The sequence below is a fragment of the Talpa occidentalis genome, unplaced genomic scaffold (assembly GCF_014898055.3).
Source record: "Talpa occidentalis isolate TD23 unplaced genomic scaffold, MPIMG_talOcc4v2.1 talOcc4.2, whole genome shotgun sequence".
NCBI lineage: Eukaryota > Metazoa > Chordata > Mammalia > Eulipotyphla > Talpidae > Talpa > Talpa occidentalis.
The window spans coordinates 95,937,807-95,961,020 of NW_023602073.1; the positions used below are offsets into that span (position 1 = coordinate 95,937,807).

At 45.8% G+C, this 23,214-nt stretch overlaps 1 protein-coding gene across 2 annotated transcripts in view; it reads right to left on the reverse strand.

Moving 5' to 3' along the window:
* Positions 1 to 9,201: 9,201 nt before the first annotated feature.
* BACH2 (BTB domain and CNC homolog 2) overlaps positions 9,202 to 23,214 on the reverse strand; it is a 338,428-nt gene continuing 324,415 nt past the window's right edge. For both annotated transcript variants that reach the window (XM_054699033.1, XM_037520113.2), the window contains 2 exons: positions 21,231 to 21,437; positions 9,202 to 17,076 (listed from right to left, as the gene is read on the reverse strand). In XM_054699033.1, the coding sequence (XP_054555008.1) occupies positions 16,594 to 17,076; positions 21,231 to 21,437 (690 nt within the window). In that variant the 3' untranslated portion in view covers positions 9,202 to 16,593. The remainder of the gene's footprint in view (positions 17,077 to 21,230; positions 21,438 to 23,214) is intronic.

A 23,214-nucleotide genomic window follows, 5' to 3' on the forward strand; every position in this document is an offset into this window, starting at 1 on the left:
GAGACCTTTCTCAGAGTGAACCAAAGGACCCTGCACTCCAAATCCACTGACTCCAAAAACCCCATTAGAAGCACTAAGGGACCTCCCTGGCTGTGCAAGGGATTAAGCTCCGCACTACGAAGCAATCCTCAGGCTCTGCAGCACAAGTTCGATCCCCTGTGGGCCAGGGAGCAACCCACATGGCGAGGCAGACCTCTCCTGTCTCGTCTGCTGCTCCCTTCAGCAGTGTATTTCAATCTGCCTGTTCTGTGCCCCACTCTGTCTCTGGTGAATCCTCTCATCCCTGCATCGCTGGCCTGTACCCCAGCTCTTGTGTGCATAAATAAATAAATCTTTAAAAAAAAAAGCACTAAGAACCATACCCGCAATGGAAACAATTCTTAGAGGTGTCAGCAATACCTGCCACTGCTTTTTCCATCATTCATCACATCATCATGACAACCAACTGTCAACTGGATGAGTTCATTTCATTTTCCGGGGAAAATATCAGTGTCATCAGGACTGCAGGGCTAGATGAAGAAAGGAACACAAACTAGTAAAATCCAAATGACTACTGAAGAATTGGGGTCTGGGGACAGGCCCGGAGTCTCCGACGACCTGGGGCAGGCTCTTTCTCAGTCTGGTCTTAAGAGAGAACAAGAATCAACCTGGAGAACAGAGTTACAGGAAAGCAAGACAACTTAATGAGAGGCAGGGAGGGAGAAGAAGAGGAAAGCTCTCTGCAGAGAGAGGGTCCTGCTGGGCAGTCTTTGGGGCAAGAAGTGGGTGCTTATGCAGCGAGAGGGGTCTCCTGGGCTACCCAGGAGAACTGAAGGTGCCCACATTACCAGGCCAACCTTCCTGAAAGCAGCCTTTCAATTCTCTAGCATTGTGTTACTGTGTTGGAATCTGAACTCAACAATCAGATTATTAAATGACCTAGGGTGAGGGGGCCTGTGGGATTGGGGGGCTGCTAAAGGCGCTGTCTTGGTTCCAGCCCAGTGTTTCTTAATCAGGCTGAGAAGAGGACTTGGGGGCTGGGGCACCCTCTTCCTAATTGACTGCTGGAATCAATTCCTTGCTTCCTCCCTCACTATCCCCAAATAGCATTCGTCAGCTCAGTGTGATTTTTAAAGGAAAAGGTGCCTTCTCAATAGCTCCAAATGCCTGAAAATTACCCAAAACGACTTAGCTGATTTTATGAAATGATCACTAATGCTACCAAAATCTAAAAGCAACAGTAATATAAACCCAACACTTCCCTGTTCCCTTTATAAATGAACTTGTAAAACTTCAAAAAAAAAACTTCCCAAATCATGTTGCAGGAGGGGGATCCCCAGGGAAAGGGTAGAGTCTGGAGGAGAAAGAAACTGGATAGGAGAATGAGGAGAGGGAAGCAGGGTGGGGGAGAGAGGGAGACCTGGAGGAGGCACGTGGAGAGAAACATTGAAGAAGTTGCACTTGTTTCTTTATTTTTTTTTTAATTTTTAAGAGATTTTTTTTTTTTTTTTTTAAGATTTATTTATTGGGCCTCCCCTGGTGGCGCAGCGGTTGAGTGCTCGGTTGCAAGGCTGCCAGCAGCAACGCTCGTTCATTCCCCAGCCACTGGCGAGGGTCCCACACACAAAAAAAAAATATATTTATGCACACAAGAGCTGGGATACAGGCCAGAGATGTAGGGGATAAGAGGATTCACCAGAGACAGAGTGGGGAACAGAACAGGCAGACTGACTGAAATACACTGCTGAGGGGAGCAGCAGGCGAGACAGGAGAGGTCTGCTGTGCCATGTGGGCTACTCCTGGCGGAGGGGATGAACTTGTGCTGCAGCGGCTGCCCAGAGCTTGAGAGCATGGTCTCTGACCCCTGTGCGCCCAGGGAGGCCCATACAAGATGACTTTAAATGGCCGACCAATTCTCATTATGAAGCTGAGCACAGCCTGCGCTGGATGAGATGTACCCGCCAGTGAAATCATGATGGAAAGAACAAGCTCAAGGCAGCCATCCTTCTGCCCAGCTGGGACTATGCGGTGCTCCTTCTCACCAGCTCCCTCCCTCCGCAGGCAGCGGCTTCCTGAGGGGTCGGAGACCCGCAGGAGGCCAGGGCTTCTCTGACCTCCCTGGGCTGAGGCAGTGCTGCTCAAGGCTGCCGTGATGCCAGCGACCATGAGACACCAGGGGGTTCACCGAGCAGAGCAGGGGCGAACGCACCCTCGCAGGCCTCCCCAGGTCTCCAGCTGCTGCATCACCAGGACTTGCCGAACACTCGCCCATCTCCCCCTTTTTTTCCTCTCGTGTCTACAAGCCCCTGCCCTCAGCCCAAGAGCAGGACGGGGTCTGCCAGACACGAGGGGCTGCTGTCCTCAGTGTGTCCACAGCTGAACTACTTTCCTCTCCAGCTCTGTCTCCTTTCTTTGGCGGTGGGAAACTGAGGCCCCAGAGGTCGGATCCCAGCACAGGGGACTGGGAACCGGAACCGCTGCCTGAGGCATGGAAACAAAAGGAAAGCTAAACAACAGAGATCAGTGCAAACTTGAAAACTGTTTCCACTTCAAAAGAAACCATCACAAAACAAAAGGCAACCCCCAGAACCAAAAAAAGCACCTGCACACCCTGCGGCTGACATGGGTGTCCTGGCAGGAAGGGACAGTTCAGGCTTTCTATCATCCAAGCAGATGGGGTAAGGGAGTCCTGGAGCCCTCCTGGCTTTTCAGGCTCTTACTGGGATTTTACTGGGTACACAGCAGGCAGGGCGGCCCGGAGGCTGGCAGGCCTTCCAGCCCACAGCAAGTCTTCACATTTTCTGGGCTCTCAGCGTTCTCTAGTGGCCTTTTTTTCTCTGTTCCTTTCGCTCTTTCCTTCTCTTTTGCTCTCTGCTCTTGTGGTTCGGTGGGTGTCCCCGTGACTCTGCCCTTATAAGCTTGGTCTCTCAGCCCAGGTGTACCCACTTATGCACACCCACACCCTACTCCAGGTGCCCACCATCAGGCATGCATTCAGGACCGCAGGGATCCATCATCAATCCTAATGGCAGAAGGGCAGAAAAGCCTGATATTTTACCTTACCCTACAGTGGGTGTCATCTCCACCATGCACACACACTCACACATCTAAGAATGTGTGCCCCGAAGAAGCAGTGGGAAAGGAGCCCGATGTGATTCCGCTAGGAAGACAACCCACCTCTCTAGGCAGAGGCTGATACATAAACATCCCAGATACAAGGAAATGCAAATTACCGGACCCAGACACCCCAACCCCGCAAGAGCCGGGGCCAAAAAGGGTCTCTGATCAGGAAACGCCGGCAGGTGATGGAGAAAAGCTGAGAAGCTGCCAGGTGCAGCCACTGAGCTGATGCCCAGAAGCCCCCGCCTGGCCCACTGTGAAGACATGGGTGGAGACAAAAAATGACAACATCAGGGGCCTCCCCGGTGGCGCAGCGGTTGAGCGCTGGGTTGCGAAGCTGCCCGCAGCCTCTGAGGCGCCGGTTCGATCCCCGGCTGCTCCCCGGCCACCGGATGAGGGTCCCACATGGTGCGCAGACCTCTCCTGCCGCCCGCTGCTCCCCTCAGCAGTGTACTTCGGTCCTTCTGCCTGCTCTGCTCCCCGCTCTGGCTCTGGTGAATTCTCTCACCCTCCCGCGCTTCTGACTGTACCCAGTGCATGTATAAACAAAAAAAAAAAAAAAAAAAAAAAATGACAACATCAGAAGCATAGGTAGGGGGCACCAGATTCCCCCAGGGTGAACCCTGGCGGCTGCCTGTCCCCTCACCATGCAATGGATCTGGCCGTATGTCCAGGGGCACACCCACCCCCAGGACCCAGCTTTCTAAGTTGTAGGTTGGAATGATCCAGAACTACCCGTGGGCACTAATGTTTCCTCCCCTTCAGGTGGACCAGAGATACCTGGTGATGTGACTATGTTCCCCATCCATAGCTTACCTTCTACCTGGACTATTCACTCACCAAATTATCCACTTTGTTTTATGTCCAGCACAAACTATGCTATGCATCCATCTCCAGATTGTGCTCCAATCTCTTCTCAGTGGTATATGAATGATAGTTCCCCAAAACCTTCTGACCCATCCAAAACAACCACTAGTCATTAAATCTTCATCCACACGGTAAATGTGGTGTTAATTTCCTTTTCACTGATGACCCTTCAAAGGCTCCAACCATACCTGTATGCCACAACCTTCAAAATACACCTGAAACCAATCCCCCCTTTCACTGGAAACTTTGTTGTTCTACATACGGCATTCTTCCCTTTTTAGAAGGTGATTTTGTTCTACAAAATTGGGGACCACAGGGGGTGGTAGTCCAAGATAAAAAGAAACATTACAAAGGGCATCCATGGAACTGGACAATGCCACATGTGAATGTTTCAGCTGATTGGAATCCAGGATTGGCTGGTCCCTTATTTTGTTTATGTGGTAACACTCAGTGTTCACCTCTTAAAACAAGATCTTGGTGTGCAGCTATACCTTATTTCCCTTATACCATTCGCCAAGATCAAGCTTCCTTTACCCAAGGATAGTTTATTTGGGATTTTACTGATAAACACAATTTTTCTAAAGTTTGCACTCCCCATCCCTATTTGTTTCTCTTGTCTCCTGCTCTCCCCTTACGTTCATAAGATATTACTTTTCCAAAAGGTACTACAGGGCCTCACTGGTGGTGCAAGGGGTTAAGACACAACCTATGAAGCAGTCCACAGCCTCTGCAGCATAAGTTCAATCCCCAGCTGGCCAGGGAGCTCCCCTGCTGCTCCCCTCAGCAGTGTACTTCGGTCAATCTGCCTGTTCTGTTCCCTACTCTCTCTGGTGAATCCTCCCACCCCCCACACCTTTGGCTTGTACCCCAGCTCTTGTATGCATAAATAAATAAATCTTTTTTTTTAAAAAAAAGCTACTACAGTCACCTCTTGTATTGATTCTTTGGTTTCATCTAAACACTCAATTTTCTTTATTAAACAACATATGCATGCACGGATTCCAGTCAATCTGACTCATCCATGGGATGGCGGCTCCCCTTTAAGCCGACTAGTTCAGGCTTTAGACGGAGTCTGCCATGTGCGCCGCTTTTTAGGAGCATTAATTGCTGGAATCACATTAGTCTCCTTGGCTGCTACTGTGGCAGTGGCATCCACTACATTGGACAAATCATTACAAACTGCCAATGAGGTACATCAATATATGACCAATACTGGGCCTTCCTGGTAGCACAAGGGGTTAAGCAAGGCACTATGAAGCAATCCATTGCCTCTGAAACATGGGTTGGTTCCCCGGCTGGCCTGGGAGCAGCTCATGGTGCAGCAGACCTCTCCCGTCTCACCCGCTGCTCCCCTCAGCAGTATATTTCAGTCAGCCTGCCTGTTCTGTACCCCACTCTATCTCTAGTGAATCCTCTCACCCCCGACACCTCTGGCCTGTACCCTAGCTCTTGTATGCATAAATAAATCTTTAAAAAAATATATGACCAATACTGCTCAGGACTTGCTAGAACAGGTGCACATTGACCAGCAGATTTTACTTAGATTAGATGCTCTTGAATCAGCAGTTCTATGGCTTGGTGAGCATCAACAAGCCTTATGTACTTGTTCTCTTTTGAGATGTGATTCCGGATTTACCTGGCTGTGTCACTCATTATACTGCTAAAAATGTAACTTCATATTCCTGGGATTTTCACAAAAAAGATTTGTTACGAGCTTTCAGCTCTCCACTAGCTTCCTCTGTTGATGATCTGAAAGAACAATTGTCAATCCAGTTGGACTAGTTTAAAAAGCAAACATGGGCCTCCCTGGTGGCCTCTGCAGTGCAGGTTTGATCACGGCTGGCGGGGATAACCACATGGCATGGCAGACCTCTCCTGTCTCTCCTGCTGCTTCCCTCAGCAGTGTATTTCAGTTAGTCTGCCTGTTCTGTTCACCAATCTTTCTGGTGAATTCTCTCACCCTGTAAGGACAGGAATGACGCTGAGCAGGTTTTCTGATCCAGCAGACTGGGTAAAGGAGGAGTCAGAGTCCTCAGTGGTTTTTGCAGGTTTTTTATTGGGGTTCACCAGGCATACAGCAGGCAGGGGAGCTGGGGGGCCTGGAGGCTGGCAGGCCTCCCAGCCCCCAGCAAGTCTTCACTCTGGGCTCTCCAGCCTTCTCTTGGCTTCTGCTTTCTGCTTCTCGGCTTCTGCTGCTGCTGGTGTCCCCGTGACGCCGCCCTTAAAAAAGCACAGTCTCAATGCAGGTGAATCCCATCTACCTATGCCCACACCCTACTCCAGGTGCCTGCCATCAGGCATGCATTCAGGACCGCAAGGATCCATCATCTATCCTGATGGCGGGAGGGCAGAAAAGTCTGACATTTTTCCTTACCCTACACACCCCCACACCTCTGGCCTGTACTCCAGCTCTTGTATGCATAAATAAATAAATCTTAAAAAAAAAAGAACTGACAGGTTAGTTTACTCTTTAAAGGTGGGAAGACTTGGAGATCGAGGCCACAGCAGTCAACTCCATTGCACTTTGGCTGATATGATTCTAGCAAATAGAGGAATATTTCATTAGAAATTAGTGCAACAAACAGAGGATTGTGATCATCCATTTTCAATATACAGACTGTAAACTGCTGATTACATTGCATTAAGTCCAGATGGCAGAATCTGCAGGGCTTAATCAGATAACAATCTGATTTCAGGAGCTGACTTTTCAGAGGGAAATGACTTCTGATAGAACCATAGTTGCTTTTCCATTTATGATATGTTCTTTTTAAAAAATTTATTATAATTATTATTTTTTAGATTTATTTTTATTTATTTATACAAGCACTGGGTACAGTCAGAAGTGCGGGAGGGTGAGAGAATTCACCAGAACCAGAGCGGGGAACAGAACAGGCAGACTGACGAAATACACTGCTGAGGGGAATAGCCTGTGCGGCAGGAGAGTCTGTCGTGCCATGTGGGCCCCTCGCTGGTGGCCGGGGATTGAACTGCACTGCAGAGGCTTCAGGTAGACTCGCAGCCCAGTGCTCAACTGCTGCGCCATCTGGGGAGGCCCTATGATTTGTTCTTATGGAGAATCATCTGTGAAAGAAAGCCATCTGACTTTGGAAGTTCAGAAAAGCTACTTGGAAGAACCGTGATTTTATATTTCAAGACATTTCTCTGCATTGCCCAAACCCCACAATTTCTTCAAGTCCAAACTTGTTGACAACAAAATAAGTTTGTTTCTATCAAGGTTGATTCTTTTATTTTTTAAGATTTATTTATTTATGCATACAAGAACTGGGGGACAGGCCAGAGGGGCAGGGAGTGAGAGGATTCACCAGAGACAGAACAGGCAGACTGACTGAAATACACTGCTGAGGGGAACAGCAGGCAAGTCAGGAGAGGTCTTCTGCGCCATGTGGGTAGCTCCCTGGCCAGGGATAGAACTTGTGCTTCAGTGGCTGTGGATAGCTTCACAGTTTGCGTCTTAACCCCTTGTGCCACCAGGGAGGCCCTATCAAAGTTGATTCTTTGAGGACAGACTTAACTGGGCACGTTAGTCTGGTCAGGTGATCATGGGGAGGAAGGCCAGCTGAATTAAGATCCATGCTTCCCTCTGTGGTGTAGAACTTACCAGCTTGCTGAATGCTTTTGCCTGTCAGGGATGTTGTGAACTAGTAATTCTCATGCCCAATTCCACATTAAATCATTAGGGAATATTTGAAAAATGTCCCAGTAAAAATCTCTGGAGATGGAGACTGGACCACCATATTTTTAAAACTCCCAGGTGATTCCAGTGTGCAGCCAGAGGTCAGAACCACACCTATAGAGGGGCATTTTGGCATTACTCTTCTGTAGCTCTCAAGAGGTAGGGACTTTTTTGTCCTTGCTCTTTTTCTTGAGAGGTGCCACCCACCACGACCTTGGCATGACCAATGGGGCCAGCTGTGCCAAGGTCCTGCCTGGAGAATGTTCTTGGGCCATGATCATGTAGGGGAGTGATGGGGTGAGATGCTATAATTTTTTTGCATCTTTTTACAGAAGTTTTACATAATAGATCAATTCCCAAACAGGAGGGAAGACACACACTTTGAGGTCCTGACTGTGTCTAAACACTGCCCTGGACTTCCTCACTGTAACCCTGTCATTTCCATTTTATAGATAAGGAAATAGATGACTCGCCCAAAGTCATGAAATTAGGATGTGGTGAAGGACAGTCCTTGGGGCATAGTAGTGGATAAACTAATATTTGTTGGATGAGTGAATAAACTGGAATTTTATCCCAAGTCTGTCTAACTCAAACCAAGCCCCCTTTCCCTTATCCCATAGCTGCTTCTTGCACTCCCTGTTCAAGGCTGCCCATATTTTTTTTTGAATTAAGGCAAGATCATTTCAAAATGGAACTTTCCACATTTCGAACACATTCCCCCCTTCTACATTATACAAATCAAAACTCTGACTAATTATAGAGGAGGCAAATATAGAATTTAGGAAAAGGTTAGCCTTTTAGTTTTTGACCTGGAGTTTGAGTAGATCAACAACTGGAGGTAAAAAGATAGCATGTGGAATTCAGATTCACTAACACTGTCCGGCAACAAATAGAACCTCTTACATGGACATTCATCTCTGGTGCAACATTGGGAGAATTATTTCCTGCAGCAGGTTTTGTTTGGATCCTTGGTATTTGTGACCCAGAGTGTCCCAGGTGGGTGGACATGACTGACTTTATATGCCTTTTAAGTCTATTTTTCTAAATAAGATTTATTTACTTATGCATACAAGAGCTGGGGTACAGGCCAGAGATGCGGGGTGTGAGAGGATTCACCAGAGACAGAGTGGGGAACAGAACAGGCAGACTGACCAAACGAAGTACACTGCTGAGGGGAGCAACAGGCGAGACAGGAGCGGTCTGCTTCGCCATGTGAGTTACTCCCTGGACAACTGGGGATTGAACTCATGCTGCAGAGGCTGCAGATTGCTTCCTAGTGTGGTGCTTAACCCCTTGTACCACCAGGGAGGCCCCATTTTGTTTTGTTTTGTTTCCAATCTTTCAGAACACACTTCTTGAACTGCCATCAATTATGAAAAAATGTGTGTCTAGGGCCAGAAAAAATGAACCCAGAGGCAATGAGTATTTGCAGGAAAAAAGTTTTGCCTTTGTCCACTTAAATGAAGAAAGAACTATGGGAGCCAACCCATCAGAGATTCCCACAAGGCTTTACTCAGGGTGCTCCCAACTGGACTAACCTCTACAGAAGATCCTACCCTTATGGAGACTGAGGATTGCCTCCTACTCTTCCTTTTGGTGACAATGCCTGTGACAGATTCAATGCTCAGGTAAGGAGGAATCTTGCACCCTCAGAGAAAAATCTAGAGACAAGGGCTGCTATCACCCTGAGGAGGGGACGACTGGGATATGGATACCCTTCCTCAGCCCAGCAGCTCAGCAAGACATGTTGCTGAGAGAGCACACTAGCTCTGTGTTAGTAGCAGCAATAGTAGTTTGGTTCCTGAACATGGGTCCAGAGCAGACTGGGAGTGTTGTCTTCAGTTTAGGCTCAAACCTGCTCCCTGTCTGTAAAGGAGATGTTGACGAGAAACTTCTTTCTCTTCCTCTCATTGTTCACTTCTTGGGGATGAGCCAGCTGAATTTTCATTCATAAATGCCAGACGTAAAATATTGATTACACCACTGGCAAACACTTGAATTGCATGATTTTATTTTATCCTTCTGCTTGGATCATGCCTTGTCCATGGTGATGCCATGACACTGGGTTTACAGGAACCCAGCAGGATCACAGTCTGGACTTCCAGGACTGAAGCCAGTATGTCTCCTGCACCCCCACTGCCCTCTCTTTGGCATCTTGCCATCCAGGAGGTGTATCAACAAGCACTGAACACTTTTGTGGGACACAAATTTCTTCTACATGAAATCATGAATGTCATTCCTCCTATAAGCACAAACGTCAGGGTTGAAGATGTAAATGACCATCAGTTCTGAATGACCAGGATTTCCTACAGAGAATGTGGAACTCTGGTGACCCACCTGTTTTTGCCTTGAATGAACGGACTGCACATCAACAGCACTGCTTTTCCTCTCACTTGCACTGATGGTCATGTTTCTCAGACCAGGCCACATTTGTCAATCAATCATGCTCACTGGAAGCTGCCCTCTTCACTCAGCAGGGTGTTTCTGGAGCTTTGCTGGAGGGAATGGAATTCATCTTTTCATTGCATTTCATTCATTTCCCATCTGGCAGATGGGGTATGGTCAGGCATTTATTGAAACTTGGCAGGATCTTGGGAGCACCACATTGCCCGGCCCTCATTCACATTTATTAGGTATAGCATCGCTGACAACCTGGCCAGACCTCCTGCTCTCAAGTCCAGAGCTACTTGTGGTCCTCTGGTGTGTCCACCATGCAGTGTGTGAATTCAACCTCAACATCAAAATCAAAGACTCAAATAACTTTTCTGTTTTAACTATATTCATTCCCTAAACACAATTCTGAACTCCTTCCCCTGCAATTCATTGTACTGTATCTTGGTGTTGGTTTGATGTCTCCCCCCTATATTTTTTGTCTTAAATTAAACCTTTTATTTTGAGATAAATGTAGCACTTCATGCCATTGTAAGAACCGTTCACTTAGTTCCCCCCAGTGGTGACATTCTACATGGCTCTCTAGCACAATATCAAAACCAAGACACTTGGTTTAATGGCTTTAATCTATTCATAGGCACTAGGACATTTTTAAATTTAGAGGAGTCACATTTGCATTATTGACTCTTTTATGACTATCAGGTAACAGGTAAGGATTGAAGTTAGATGAATGGATAGACATGGCCTTTCTGGGAGAAAAACTTCCTAAGGCTTCCAGCTCTGTCATCTGCAACAAGGGATCAAAGGAGAGGAAATCAGTTTACAATGCATAATGATATGTCTTTATTTCATCAACAGAAATGGTGTCTAGACAAAATTCAGTTAACACTAGCAATTCAATTGAGTGAAAATTTTTTTTTGCACAATAGTGTATTTACAATGAGTAAATGAAGTTTCAATTCATTAGTTCATAGCAATGTTTTTTTTCCCCAAAAAGGTAAAAATTCTTAGTTACAGAGACTAAGCATCAACAGCCATTTCATTTTACAATAAAAACCACAAGAAAAACCACAGTCACTTAGAAAAAAAAGACAAGCCTAACAACTAGTACAATAAAATGATGCATTGAATTAAGTTACATTAATCGCATAGAATCTGTGTAAAAAGTATGTAGAAAAACACCTGATGTAACCTGTTACAGTCGTTGACCAGTTATGAGAGGTACAGAGGGTTATACAGGTAGATATGTGTGAAAACTGTCCGTATTGTTCGACCTGGGGAGGAAGAGGAGAGGGGCTGCAGCCCCTTGCATACACTGAGAAGACCCTGTTTTGAATATGGCCTCTGGAGTTTGTAAGGCATATATTAGAGGTGCACTTGCATCAGACTGGTTCTGGAACAAATTTTACAGGCCCTTTCGGCCTCCTAGGCAAAGTTGGTACTTGCCATGAATGGCTCACGGTGTCTAACCAGCACCCAGAGCTCCCAAATGCATTTGGAATCTTCCTGCTCACTCACAAGATGGGGCAGGTCTTTTATGTGTGAATAAAAAGAGTGTAAACGAGCATCCCAGCATTCACACATAAAAAATGCATTGTTAGGAGTCAAGTGGAGGTCACCCTCTGCCTCCAATGTTTTGGTAGAAGACTTAGCATCAGTCTGTGGGAAATACCCTTTTTGACCAAGTCCCTTCACTATCTCCTCATACACATGTCTGATCACCCTGATGGGAGCATTTGGCACTGAACGCGAATCTACCTGAAATAATGATCTTGGTGCACTTCTGCTTCTTAAGGAGGGCCACTGTTTTATCTGAGGTCAATAAACTGGAATGAAAAATGAAAGTCAGAGTTTATCCATTGCTTGATAATGAAATGCACACACCACATCACCACGTTGTCAAAGCTACGAAAGTGGGCCTCTGCAACCAAGTGAATATTCTTCACAAAATGGCAGCATCATTTTCATATTACAATTAAAATGCACTGATATTCATTTGATATAAATATTTTCTCCCAGGATGGAGTGTAGGAAAATACTATACACTTACTTTGCTTTGCAAGAAATCTTTTTGCACCGTCAGTTGAATAATTTAGCCTCAATCTGCCACAATAGATCTTTTCTATGTACAAATACTATTGGTGCACAGATATATTCTATTCTACAGCATCAACCTTTGACGCTTGGGTCTTGAGTTGGCTCGGGCAGTATTATAAACATACAGCTTGGACACAGAAAGCCTCCTGCACACAGATGTCCTGCATAGATCCCAACTCCACACAGGGCATTGCACCGGTACTGACTCACCAGAAACGGAACCTAAAACACAATCCTCAATTTTGAGAAGAAACACTATCTCATAATACAATGAACAGTTCCATTAAAAAAAAGTTGCTTAATGTATTTAAAGGATTTGAGGGCAAAACTTAATTTCTGCTCCTTTCTAGATCTATGACTCCACCTAAACTGTAAAAGAGCAATTTGAAGTCATGTATCAAGCAGCAACTAGTTTAAATGGGGTAGAATGTGTACAACTAGGGAGTTAGGGATTTGAAAGAGCTTTGCAGACTTTTACTCATTTCAACAGGATTATGCTACTTCATAGAATTTGGAGCAGCTTGTAGAGGCAGGACTTTGTGGTTTCCTAACGACTAATAATTGTCAAACGATGGTTTCTTATTTTTATTTAATGGCAATCAAAATATTACAAGAGAAAGTGTAGGTTTAGATCTCTTAACAATAGCACTGAACTTCCCCTAGCATCCATTTGACTTTTAGCAGTCCTCTCATGCCCGTCCTGTAGCTGGTCCCTGCCTCCCTCCTTTTTCAAGAAGTGGCAAGTTGGCATACTAATTATCAGCCTCTTTTACTTCCTTAGGAAAGCAATACAAGGATTAAATCCAAAATTATAGTGCATCTTAAAAGCAGCATACCTTTAGATAGACAATAAATTACTTGTATAATATACAAAATAATGTTTTCTACTGCAGCATCACCTCTGACGCCTGAGTCATTGTTAGGGAACTGGGAAGAGAAGTAGCAGGATGGCCTACTAATTTTGCTAGCTCTTTTTTTTCAGTTTTTGTAGCTGTTTTGTTCCAGAATCAGTATGTTAATGAAGCTCGATTTTATTCAAGGCACCCCCAGATAACGCAGAGAAAAGAACACATACAACAAAGCACTCACCTGCCCAAAGCCTGTCCAACCTGAATGAAATGAGGTTGTCTGGAAACACAAGTAGAACAAAGGATGATCCAAGGGGAGAACTAGATTCAGGCCCTGTCAGCTACTCATGGGGTTGCACCGCGCCCATCTCCACACCCAAGCTTTTACCCCAAACAGCCTGACACAGGGATCCTTCCAAACAGTCCTTCATTGGAGAGGCCCCTATTTTTCGAAGGAAGGACCCTTAAACACACAGCTAAATGTTACCCCACTGTGCACACTATTCCTTGCTGTTCACTCATTTTTCTTTTACAAAAAAGACATGGGCCTCACTTAGGTATCCCAGAGAAAGGAGACAGGCTGGTTTTCAAAATAGCACTTGGGGCAATTGGAGTCTGGTCCCAGCTAGTTCTCCCTTTGACTCAACTAAGAAGTAACTTTGACAAACACATGGTTCAGAGAAATAAAAGGACACAGATATGTCACAGAAACAATTGCACAAAGCCAGTCACTGTTCTTTGTGGATAGTGAACAACATAATAATAGCAACTTGTTAAAAATCTTGAAGAAATTGAAAGAGTTTTTCTGAGCAGTGTTTTTAACCAGTTCCCATGGCAGGGTTTTGGTTGGGGAAGAGGAAGAAAATTGAGGAGGGGAGTAAGGGTGGAAAGAAATAGAACCCCTTCTCCACCCAGAAATGGCTGCCACACAGGTGTTGTGTGCACCAAACAATGGAAACAGGAAAAGGATGGAATGTGGTCAAGACTACCAGTTGCACATGAGTTGTTACCAGGATAATTCATGCCAACAAGCTGGTTTGGACCTGGTTATGATATGAGCAGAAAACATTCCTTTTTTAAAAGAAGAGGAGGTCACTTAAAAAAGGCAACAAGAGAGGTGAGAAACAAAATACTGCTGGCTGACTCCTCTACCACGACACACTCTGTGATGGATCATGTGATTCACATTGAGTTTAAATTCTAGCTGTCACCAGTTTTCCACAAAGGCAAACCTCTTGGTGAAGCAAGGAACTGTTCTACTAGGCCAAGAAATTCCAACAACCATAATAAAAATGGCAGCTCCACATAGCGCTTTATCAAAGTCAGTCTCATACAAAGGCGCACGTGCACGCACACGCACGCGCTCGCTCTCTCTCTCTCTCTCTCTCTCACACACACACACACACACACACACACACACACACACACGAGAAAAAGCAAAAAACCCAGAGGCAGGTTTTAAAAGTGGAACTATTTTAAAAGAAAAGTCTTTTTTTTTTTTTTTAAATCCTACTGCATGAACCAACACATTTCTGGCATTCATACATATTTAAACATTTAGCACTAATATTTGTACAGAAAAAAGTTAATAATACTAAAACATGTTACTATGATTTCACTTTTCGCCTACATCATATACTAATTTCCCCTTTTACATGCAGCTTTAATATTGTCCAAACAATGGCACAAATAAAGAAACGAAGTCAATCATCTAGTCCCCACTGCCCACCACCCCACCCCACATCAAACCGTTGGGGGACTCTCTTTCACAGCCAGGCTGGAGGGCCTGCTGGATAAAGGGAGGGAGCTGATTCCTCCTCCTCCGTGTGGCCGGACAGCGGGCTCACCTTCCTGTAAACGTGGCCAGGGGCCAACACACCTCCAGAGCCAAAGGAAGCTGCTCTCTGCGGGTTGCGAGCCAACCAGTTTTGCAGCAAGAGAAGAAATCAGGTGAGGGTAGGTGTGTGTGTGTGGTTGTGGTTCCGGAGGGGCTTAGGGAGGGGATTATGGTGTCCAAAGCCTCAGAATGAAATCTGCCTTCAGACAAGAGACCGGAGGAAAAACCCCAGAATTCAACTCAAAGCATTTGGAGAAAGAAGGGAGATAAAAATGCTTTTGCCTGTGCCTGGAACAGACCTCAGGCTCACATCTGCCCTGCTCTCTTTCTCTCTGGATGAGCTGCACTAACATGGGTGGCCAGGCAGGACCCCCCCTGAGCTAAGATTCAAATCCCCTCAGGTGTGCTGTCCTGGGAGGGAAGCTGGGTGGCTGATCTGCCAAGTCCTTCGAAGGGGAAGGTCCTACTGCACTACACTTCCCAGAGCAAGCAGAGGCCCCGTGAAGTGCTGAAATGAATGGGACTTACTCCCTGGATGAGAAAACAGTTCTAACTTGATTTCTAGGAGCCAATGCCTGCTGAGTTCTGGTATAAAATCATGAATTCCTACCGTTATCATGCACTTCTGACTGAGACGTCCAAACTCTCTCCCCACTTAGAAATCTGAACATCCAGCATCAACTCTGAATTCTCTATCTGCACTTAAACTTTGTTTAGGGAAGGGTGGGGAGGAGGTGAAATATAAAAATATTCAAGCAGATTATTGTCTACACATCCTAGGATGAATTCATTATTTGGCAAGATTGTTTTTCCTACATAATTATCACCTGAGTGCTTTTTTTAATTAGCTAAAATGTTTTACTTTTCAACTAAAAGCAAGAATATACAGTATACTTGAGTTATACTGAAGTTACAACTTCATTTAAGAAAATAGGTTTGACCCAAAACTCAGTGCAAGTGGCAAAGTTGACCATGACTGTACAGTATCTGCAAGAAACAAACAAACCCACAATGCTCAAACGACACCATCTGATGGTGCCAAAGCCAAACCAAACCGAACGGAAAAAAAAAGGTCTGAAAAGAAAACCTCAAAAATAGCTTCCAACATGGAATTCTGTCCATAAATAAGTACGAATTGAAATGGAACTGTGAAGCAAGAAAAATGAGCATGTTAACGGTTACCAAACTAGTTCTAGCATCAGAGACAAAAGAAGAGGAATGTTGGAACCTGTTCATAAACGAGAAATGAAGTTTCCAGTTATAGGATGAGAAAATTGAGGCATGCAGGACTTTTGCATATGGAGATATATATATAATTTTATATATATTATATATAATATGTACAGTCTAGCTATAAAACTTTGATGTGTATAGAAGCTGTCTTCAATGAAAAAAATTGAACATTCAGAAGAAATTCCTGAGATAGGGTTTGTGACATGGGCCACTGAGAAAAAAAATCCGTGGTTGGGTCCTAGAGGTGTTATAGTCTATCCCTGTTAAGATTGAAATTAACCCACAGACAGACAGTGTTATCACTGCTGTCTTTCCTTGCCTGAGCAAGGGGTAGCACCATTGTGAAGGTAACTATATGTCACTCCTGCTTGAAAGAGGAGGGAATATTTAGAAACAGTATTGCTGCTGAGACCGCTGTAGTGTGCACCAAATTCCTTCTTGGTTCTTCCAGACAACAGATGAACAGGCCATAGGCTGACCGAAGAACACCTGGGTGGGGTAGGTGTGGACTGGAGGAGGCCGGGACGCTAGGTGTAATCTTTCCTGGGCTGTTCATCAGTTGTACACTTGTCAGTCATTTCCTGGCAGAAGTCTACGGTCACCGTCTGGCTCCTGGGTTCTAGAGGAGGGCCTCTTTCTGGGAAGGTTCCTGGGTCGGTGCCTTCCAACCTCCTTGCAGAAGTACAATTCTCTGAGGTGTTGCTGGGGCCCCAGGGGGGGCCAGGGGGAGCTGCACCCTGCTCCAGGCAGCAGGACACACTTTCCCCTGCTGCACACTGGGAGGCAGCAAGGTTCTGCTCGACGCCCAAGGGTGCAGGGTTAATACTGGAGGCTGCAGGGAGACCCATGGGTCTGAGGACAGGGCAGTACCGATGCAGGGCCTGGATCTGCTCGGGACTCTGAATATCTCGGCAGACTTCTTGGGAAAGGCAGGAGAAGTTGTCTAACAGTTCCCCCATGCATGCTTTCAGTTGATTCCTCTCTGACAACAGCTTCTCTTTCTCACATACCTGGACCACAGAGACAAAAGAGAGGGCCTGGTCAAGTCTCAACTGGACAGACGATACAAGACCTTATTTCTGGGGGTTTCCAACCTTTGTTGCTGCTGTCCTACATTTAGTGTTCATGAATTACTAGGTCAGGATGTAGAACCTTAAGCCATACATATCTAGAGAGGCTGGACATATACTTCTGCCAAGTCTCCCACCTGAGCAGCCCATCCAGATGTGCCACTCTGACACCTTCCCTGTGGCATCTCTTTATCTGTTTCTGAGGCCTGGTGATAGGGCCAGCAAAATCTCCACCAACCAGAAAACTGCTGGGAACCAAGATTCTGCTTTTCTGGAATTTGTAGTTTGCAGAGATTCGACTGGAAAACTCTCAGTCTCCAATCTTGTAGTTGATAATCTCCCCCTGATATATTATCTTTTGAGACTGACCAATTCCAACTATAGGACACTCTGGAAAAAGGCAAAACTATGGACAATGAAAAGATCAGTTGTTGCCAGTTGTTAGGGGTGGAAGCATAGAGGATTTGAGGGGCAGTGAACATATACTTTGTAGATGATAGTGACAGATACATGTCCAAACCCACAGAATGTAGAACACAGAGAGATTTAAGGTAAATTATGGACTTTGGGTGATATCAATGTAGGTTGATAATTGTAAAAAAATGTACCACTATGTTAAGGGATGTTCCTGAAGGAGGAAGATGTATGTGTGTAGGGGCAGGGAACATATGGGGACTCTTTTTCATCCACTTTTGCTGTGAACCTATACTGCTTTATTAAAGAAACTCTATATAAAAAAAATCAATGGGGGAAAAAAAAAAACACTGGCAATTTCTTCTGGTTCAACCCAGAATTAGCAGGATGTCTTGTCTTTGTGGCAGAGGAGACTCAATGTGACAGATCCTCCCTAGGACAACTGAGGCTTGAGCACTGGTCCTGCCTGGAAGCAGGGAGGGTAGAGGCTGCACCCTGGCATACTAGCTCCAGGTTCTGAGATGCTCTTCTCCTTAAAGAAAATTCTACACAAGGGCTTGTATTACTGAGTCCTCATCCCATCAGAGAGATGAATTCAGCTGCCAGATGGGAGGCTGATTAAGGTTTCATCATTACTATTTGTGTGAGGAGAGGAGACAGGGAGGCAATATGGCACACATGCGCCGGCTGGGGACAACTGGACATCTGAAGCACAAGAAGTGAGTTGTCACCAGCTCCATGCAAGGGTGAGGAGAAAGAGAGGTGAGGAGACAATGGGAAAGAGAATGAAGCAGGAAGACACAGAAGGGGGGGGGGAGGGAGAGAGTGAGGGAGGGGGCAAGCATATGACATGGGGGTCCCCTCCACGAGAGCTGCACGTGCCGTCACATGAACGCAATCTGGCAGGCAGCGTGGGCATGTGTGTCGGAGACAGAGATTTACACGGGGAAAGGGCACCTGCTAAAATATTTATAAATTTATCAAGAAAACATGTTTTAAAAATGAAAAATAAACAGATGTACAAGTGCAACTCGAGAGAAATACATTATGCGAGTTTGCAAAAACTGAGTGTGGTGCGGAGACAGCGTGGGAGTGGGGGTGAGTGTGCACGTGCCAGGGACTTGCAGGCGGGATCTGCCTCCCCACCTGCCTCTCTGACCTTGCCGCTCAGACCAGGTGAGTGGATGTGGCACCCTAGTTAGAAGGGTGGCTAAGAAACAAGGTCTAACACACCTGGCTGTACAACCTGGATCTCCCTCCCTGTAATCTAGAAATCTTCAAAGTGAGAGGTGATATGGTCCAGCCCAAGGAGGGGAGTCCCAGTCTCAATTCAGGTGCATCCTCTTGGCCAAACCACTGACCCTTCCTTCCACACCTACTCATTTGTAAATGATTCTAGGCCACTTTCTAGGGGAAAGAAAATGAGGTACAGCGGGTGACAGTGTTGGCTCTCTGCAGGAAAGGCAGTGGAGAGCAAGGCCTCTGTTAAGGGCATGAAGCTCTAAGTCACAGAGCTACACTGATGGACACGAAACCCACTCAGCTGTGAACTGCAGCCTACTGTGGCGGTTTTAAAAAAAAAGGCAGGGGGAGAACAAGGAGATGCCCTCTTGGTGCTTCAATAGAACACGAGCAAAGTATGGCTCAGATCTGCCTGCTGTGTGGCTCAGTTTACGTACTTGTTTAGGATTATAAAATTTCATGGAAAAGAATGTAGCTACACAAGTCAGGTATTTCTCAAATATGGGTAATGAGAAGTGTTCAACTACCAGAAAAGAAGTACAAGCTCAGGGCTTCCCTGGTGGCACAGGCGGTTGAGCGCAGCGCTGTTAAGCTGTCCGCAGCCTCTGCAGTGCTGGTTCAATCCCCACCAGCCTCGGAGCAACCCACATGGCAAGCAGACCTCTCCTGCCTTGCCCGCTGCTCCCCTCAGCAGTGTATTTCGTCAGTCTGCCTATTCTGTTCCTCGCTCTGTCTCTGGTGAATCCTCTCACACTCCTGTGCATCTGGCCTGTACCCCGGCTCTTGTATAAATAAAAAATAAATCTTAAAAAAAAAAAAAAAAGAAGTACAAGCCCAGCATTACCATGACACGGGCCTGAGGCCCTGATGATGGGCACTGTGGCCTCAGCCTAGCCTGGGCCCCTCCCACAGCCCAGCAGGCTCTCAGGAGACCCACACTCATAGCAGCGAAGTCTTGCTTCTTCAGGTGGCTTAAGTTAAAACAATATTGGTTATTAAAATAAAAATAACATTAGAGAAAAACTTGAAAGACATTCATTCATAGTCCCACAACTATTTACAATTTTTAGAAAATTTTAGGGCAACAGATGATCAAGTCACTGTCCTTGTCATGAAGAACCAGTGGTCCAGGGATGGGGGTTGGGCGGACGGACACACACACAGGTGATGTAGGACCAACATTCTCAGCATGGTGCCAGAGGTCAGATTAGGGCTCCAGGCACCTGGCCTCCCCAGGACTCCAGGAAAGGGCCTCCTGGAGAGGTGATGGTACCTGACGTGGTCAGAAAAAACAGTGGAGAAAGGACCAAGACAGAGAGCAAACTGCAGAGGCAGATGCCCCAAGGAGCAGGAAATGGGGCTAGGAGGCAGGGCAGACACTGTGGGGTCAAGTTGAGCAGGAGTAGAAGGTGATGCTGGAAGGGCAGCTGCAGACTGAGTCATGGGGAACGTGGAGCTTGGGCTTTCCCTGGATGGAAGCCACTAAACACGTCAGGCTTTCCTCTGCTTGGTGTGGGTTAAAAATAAAGAGCCTGAGGTGTAGGGCTATGTTAGTAACAGGGAACATTTCCTCATGCTTTTCAAATGTCTTATCTTTGTTCTTAGGTTCTCATTGGGTCAGTAGCTTCTCATGAGGTGAAGAGCTACCACAGAGAGTCTGAGGGTCCCACTTTAGAAGGTGACCACATTATGTGGCCTCCCTATTCTTCAGCCTGACCTAGACAGCGTTACCTGAGAGGAGTTTCCAGTACCTAGCCAGAAGAATGATGGAGCTGAATAAGGCTGGGCTGACTGGTATCCAAGCTGCTGTCAGGAGCCACAGGCCACCTGGTGGTTCCTGCAGCCGAAGGTTGCTTATCACGGAGCAGGGAACGCTCAGGTATGAGTGTGGTGGGGCCTGGGAGATGGGAGTTAGTTACCTGAGATAAAACACTTCCAGGCACAGGGAAAGGGTGGAAGTCATTTCGAGGCAGAATTACAAAATCAAGGACCTCGGGCTGTGAAAGAATTTGGATCATGTGGCTGAGCGACTGTGGGCCGTTTCCTTTTACCTACTCTTTTCTGTGGGAGGCAGGAGAAGCAGCGGGAAAACACAAGATTTGGAATGAGACAATGGTTGGCATTTAAGCTCTACCATGCACCGGGAAATTACCTAACCTCTCTGCACACTAGTTACTCCTGTGTAAATGTGGATAAACAGTACCTAAGTCATAGGGTGGGTGGTAAGATTAAATATGATCATCTATGAACATAGTGTGAAATAATACATGGTCCATCTATGCACGCAGTAAATAAATGTTAGCTGTCATTACACGTCTAATGAAAAATAAACCGAAAATTCTCTGAATGGTGGCCCTGTGCTCTACCTCTCCAGGCTGTAACTCCGCACCATTTCTGCACACGTTAGGTTACTGGCTGCAGTGGATGGGTCAACTCACCAATTTGCGGATTTCACATTCTAAATTCTGAATGCAGTCCAGTTTCCTCTTGCGGCAGCGCTGGGCTGCAATGCGGTTCTTGCTGCGCCGTCGGACATCGTGAATGAACTCTAACTGTTCTGAGGTTAGCTTGTGCATCTTAATCATCATCTGGAAATCGTTCCTTGGAAGATCTGTGATTTGATCTACAGGAAAGGGAAGTTTGACCTGGAACAAGAATAATATCATGTGATATGACAGTTGGGTTTTAGTTTTAATGCTGGCAGGTAGAACATCAAAAAATGGTAAAACCTTCTCAAGATGAGCTAGTAATATGGACACTACTGAAAGCAAGCAGTGATGAACTTTTTCCTGTTTCAGATATAAATAAGATGGAATACCCAGATAATAAAACAGAAGATGAACACACAAGTTACAATTTGGTTGTCATTCCTGAGATTTTTGGAGCCGACGGGATGGAGATTACTGAAGATGTAAGTCTTCATTGCTATGGCACCTTTGTAAAAAGGGCTCGATAGTAGAAACTTATTTCCCTAAGACTTCATTGAGTCTCTTTCAATAAAATGACAATTTAGAGACAGATACCATCTAAGGACTAAAACACTTTGAAGGTGCTGGAACATTGAAATAGTCGGCCTGGCTCTTAGTTACAGCAGCAAGATTAGGATTTAGAAGAACTGGACTCTGATCCTTCCTACAGGACACAAGACCTCAGGCTAGTGGTTTCTTTGAGCCTCGATCTCCTCTTCTGCAAAATGGGGCAAGTTTTTGGTCTGCACAGTGCTGTACTAGGGTCAGGCACTTTGGCAGAGTGTATTTTCCAAAAATGGCCATCCCAGCTCACATTTCTTTCTGCAACAGGGTGTGGGTATCCCTCTATCAAGAGGTGGGGTGCAATTTCCTGCCTCTTGACCAATATAAAATGGTGGGAGTACTGAGGTCACTTCTGAAACTAGATCATAAAAGGGACCACATCTGCTCAGATAGCTCTTTCTGGAAGAAACCAGCTGCCATGCCTTGAGGACACTGGAGCAGGCTAGGGAGGGCCCAGTGGAGAAGGATGGAGGTTCCAGCCTCCAACAAGCCTTGCCTTACTGGTCACATGAGCAAGCCACCTGCACAAGAATCTCCCAGCCCTGTCATACCTTCAGGGGACTGAAGCCCCAGTCAATATGATTTCAACCTTACAAGATACTCTGAGCCAGAAGTGTGCAGGTGGGCCACTCCTGAACACCTGACCCACAGAAATGGTGAGAGAGGTAAAATAATTATTGTTTTAAGTCACTAAACTTCGGGGTGATTTGTTGTGCAATAATATATAACTGCAGAAACTATTCTCAGCAAGATTCTTACTATCAAACTTTCAACAAATCAAGAAGCATGGTCAAAGTCTCTTGAGGAATGTACATGTGTGTTCTTATAGTCTGCTAAATTCTTGCATACAACCCATGACAGTTTGAAATACAGGCAGCTCTCTGTATCCATGGGTTGGAGTCAACCAACAGTGGATGGAAAATATTATATATAAGACTTCAGACCCTGAGTCTGAACATATACCAATTTTTTTCTTGTCATTATTTCCTAAACACTATACAATATGACTCTACATAGAATTTACAATGAAGTAGGTATTAAAAGCAATCTAGCCACAATCTAAAGATTATGGGAGGATACACATAGGTTTTATGGAAACATATGCCATTTTACATAAGGGACTGAGTATCTGTGGATGTGAGGGTCTTGGAACCAGTCTCTGGTCGATGCGGAGGGATGATTGTATTTAAGAGTAAGAACAGCTGATCTCCAAGGTCTCCTCAGCTCCCACAAAGGTGGAGAACAGGCTTTCCAGCATTTTGTCACTACCCTTTCCAAGACCCATGCTAATGCAAGGGCTTCCAGATTCAGTTCTGGTCCTATTTTAGCAGCTCTAGAAAAAGGAAGGCTGAGTGTTGCTTGGCCAAGAGACAAAGCATTTTCCAGCTCA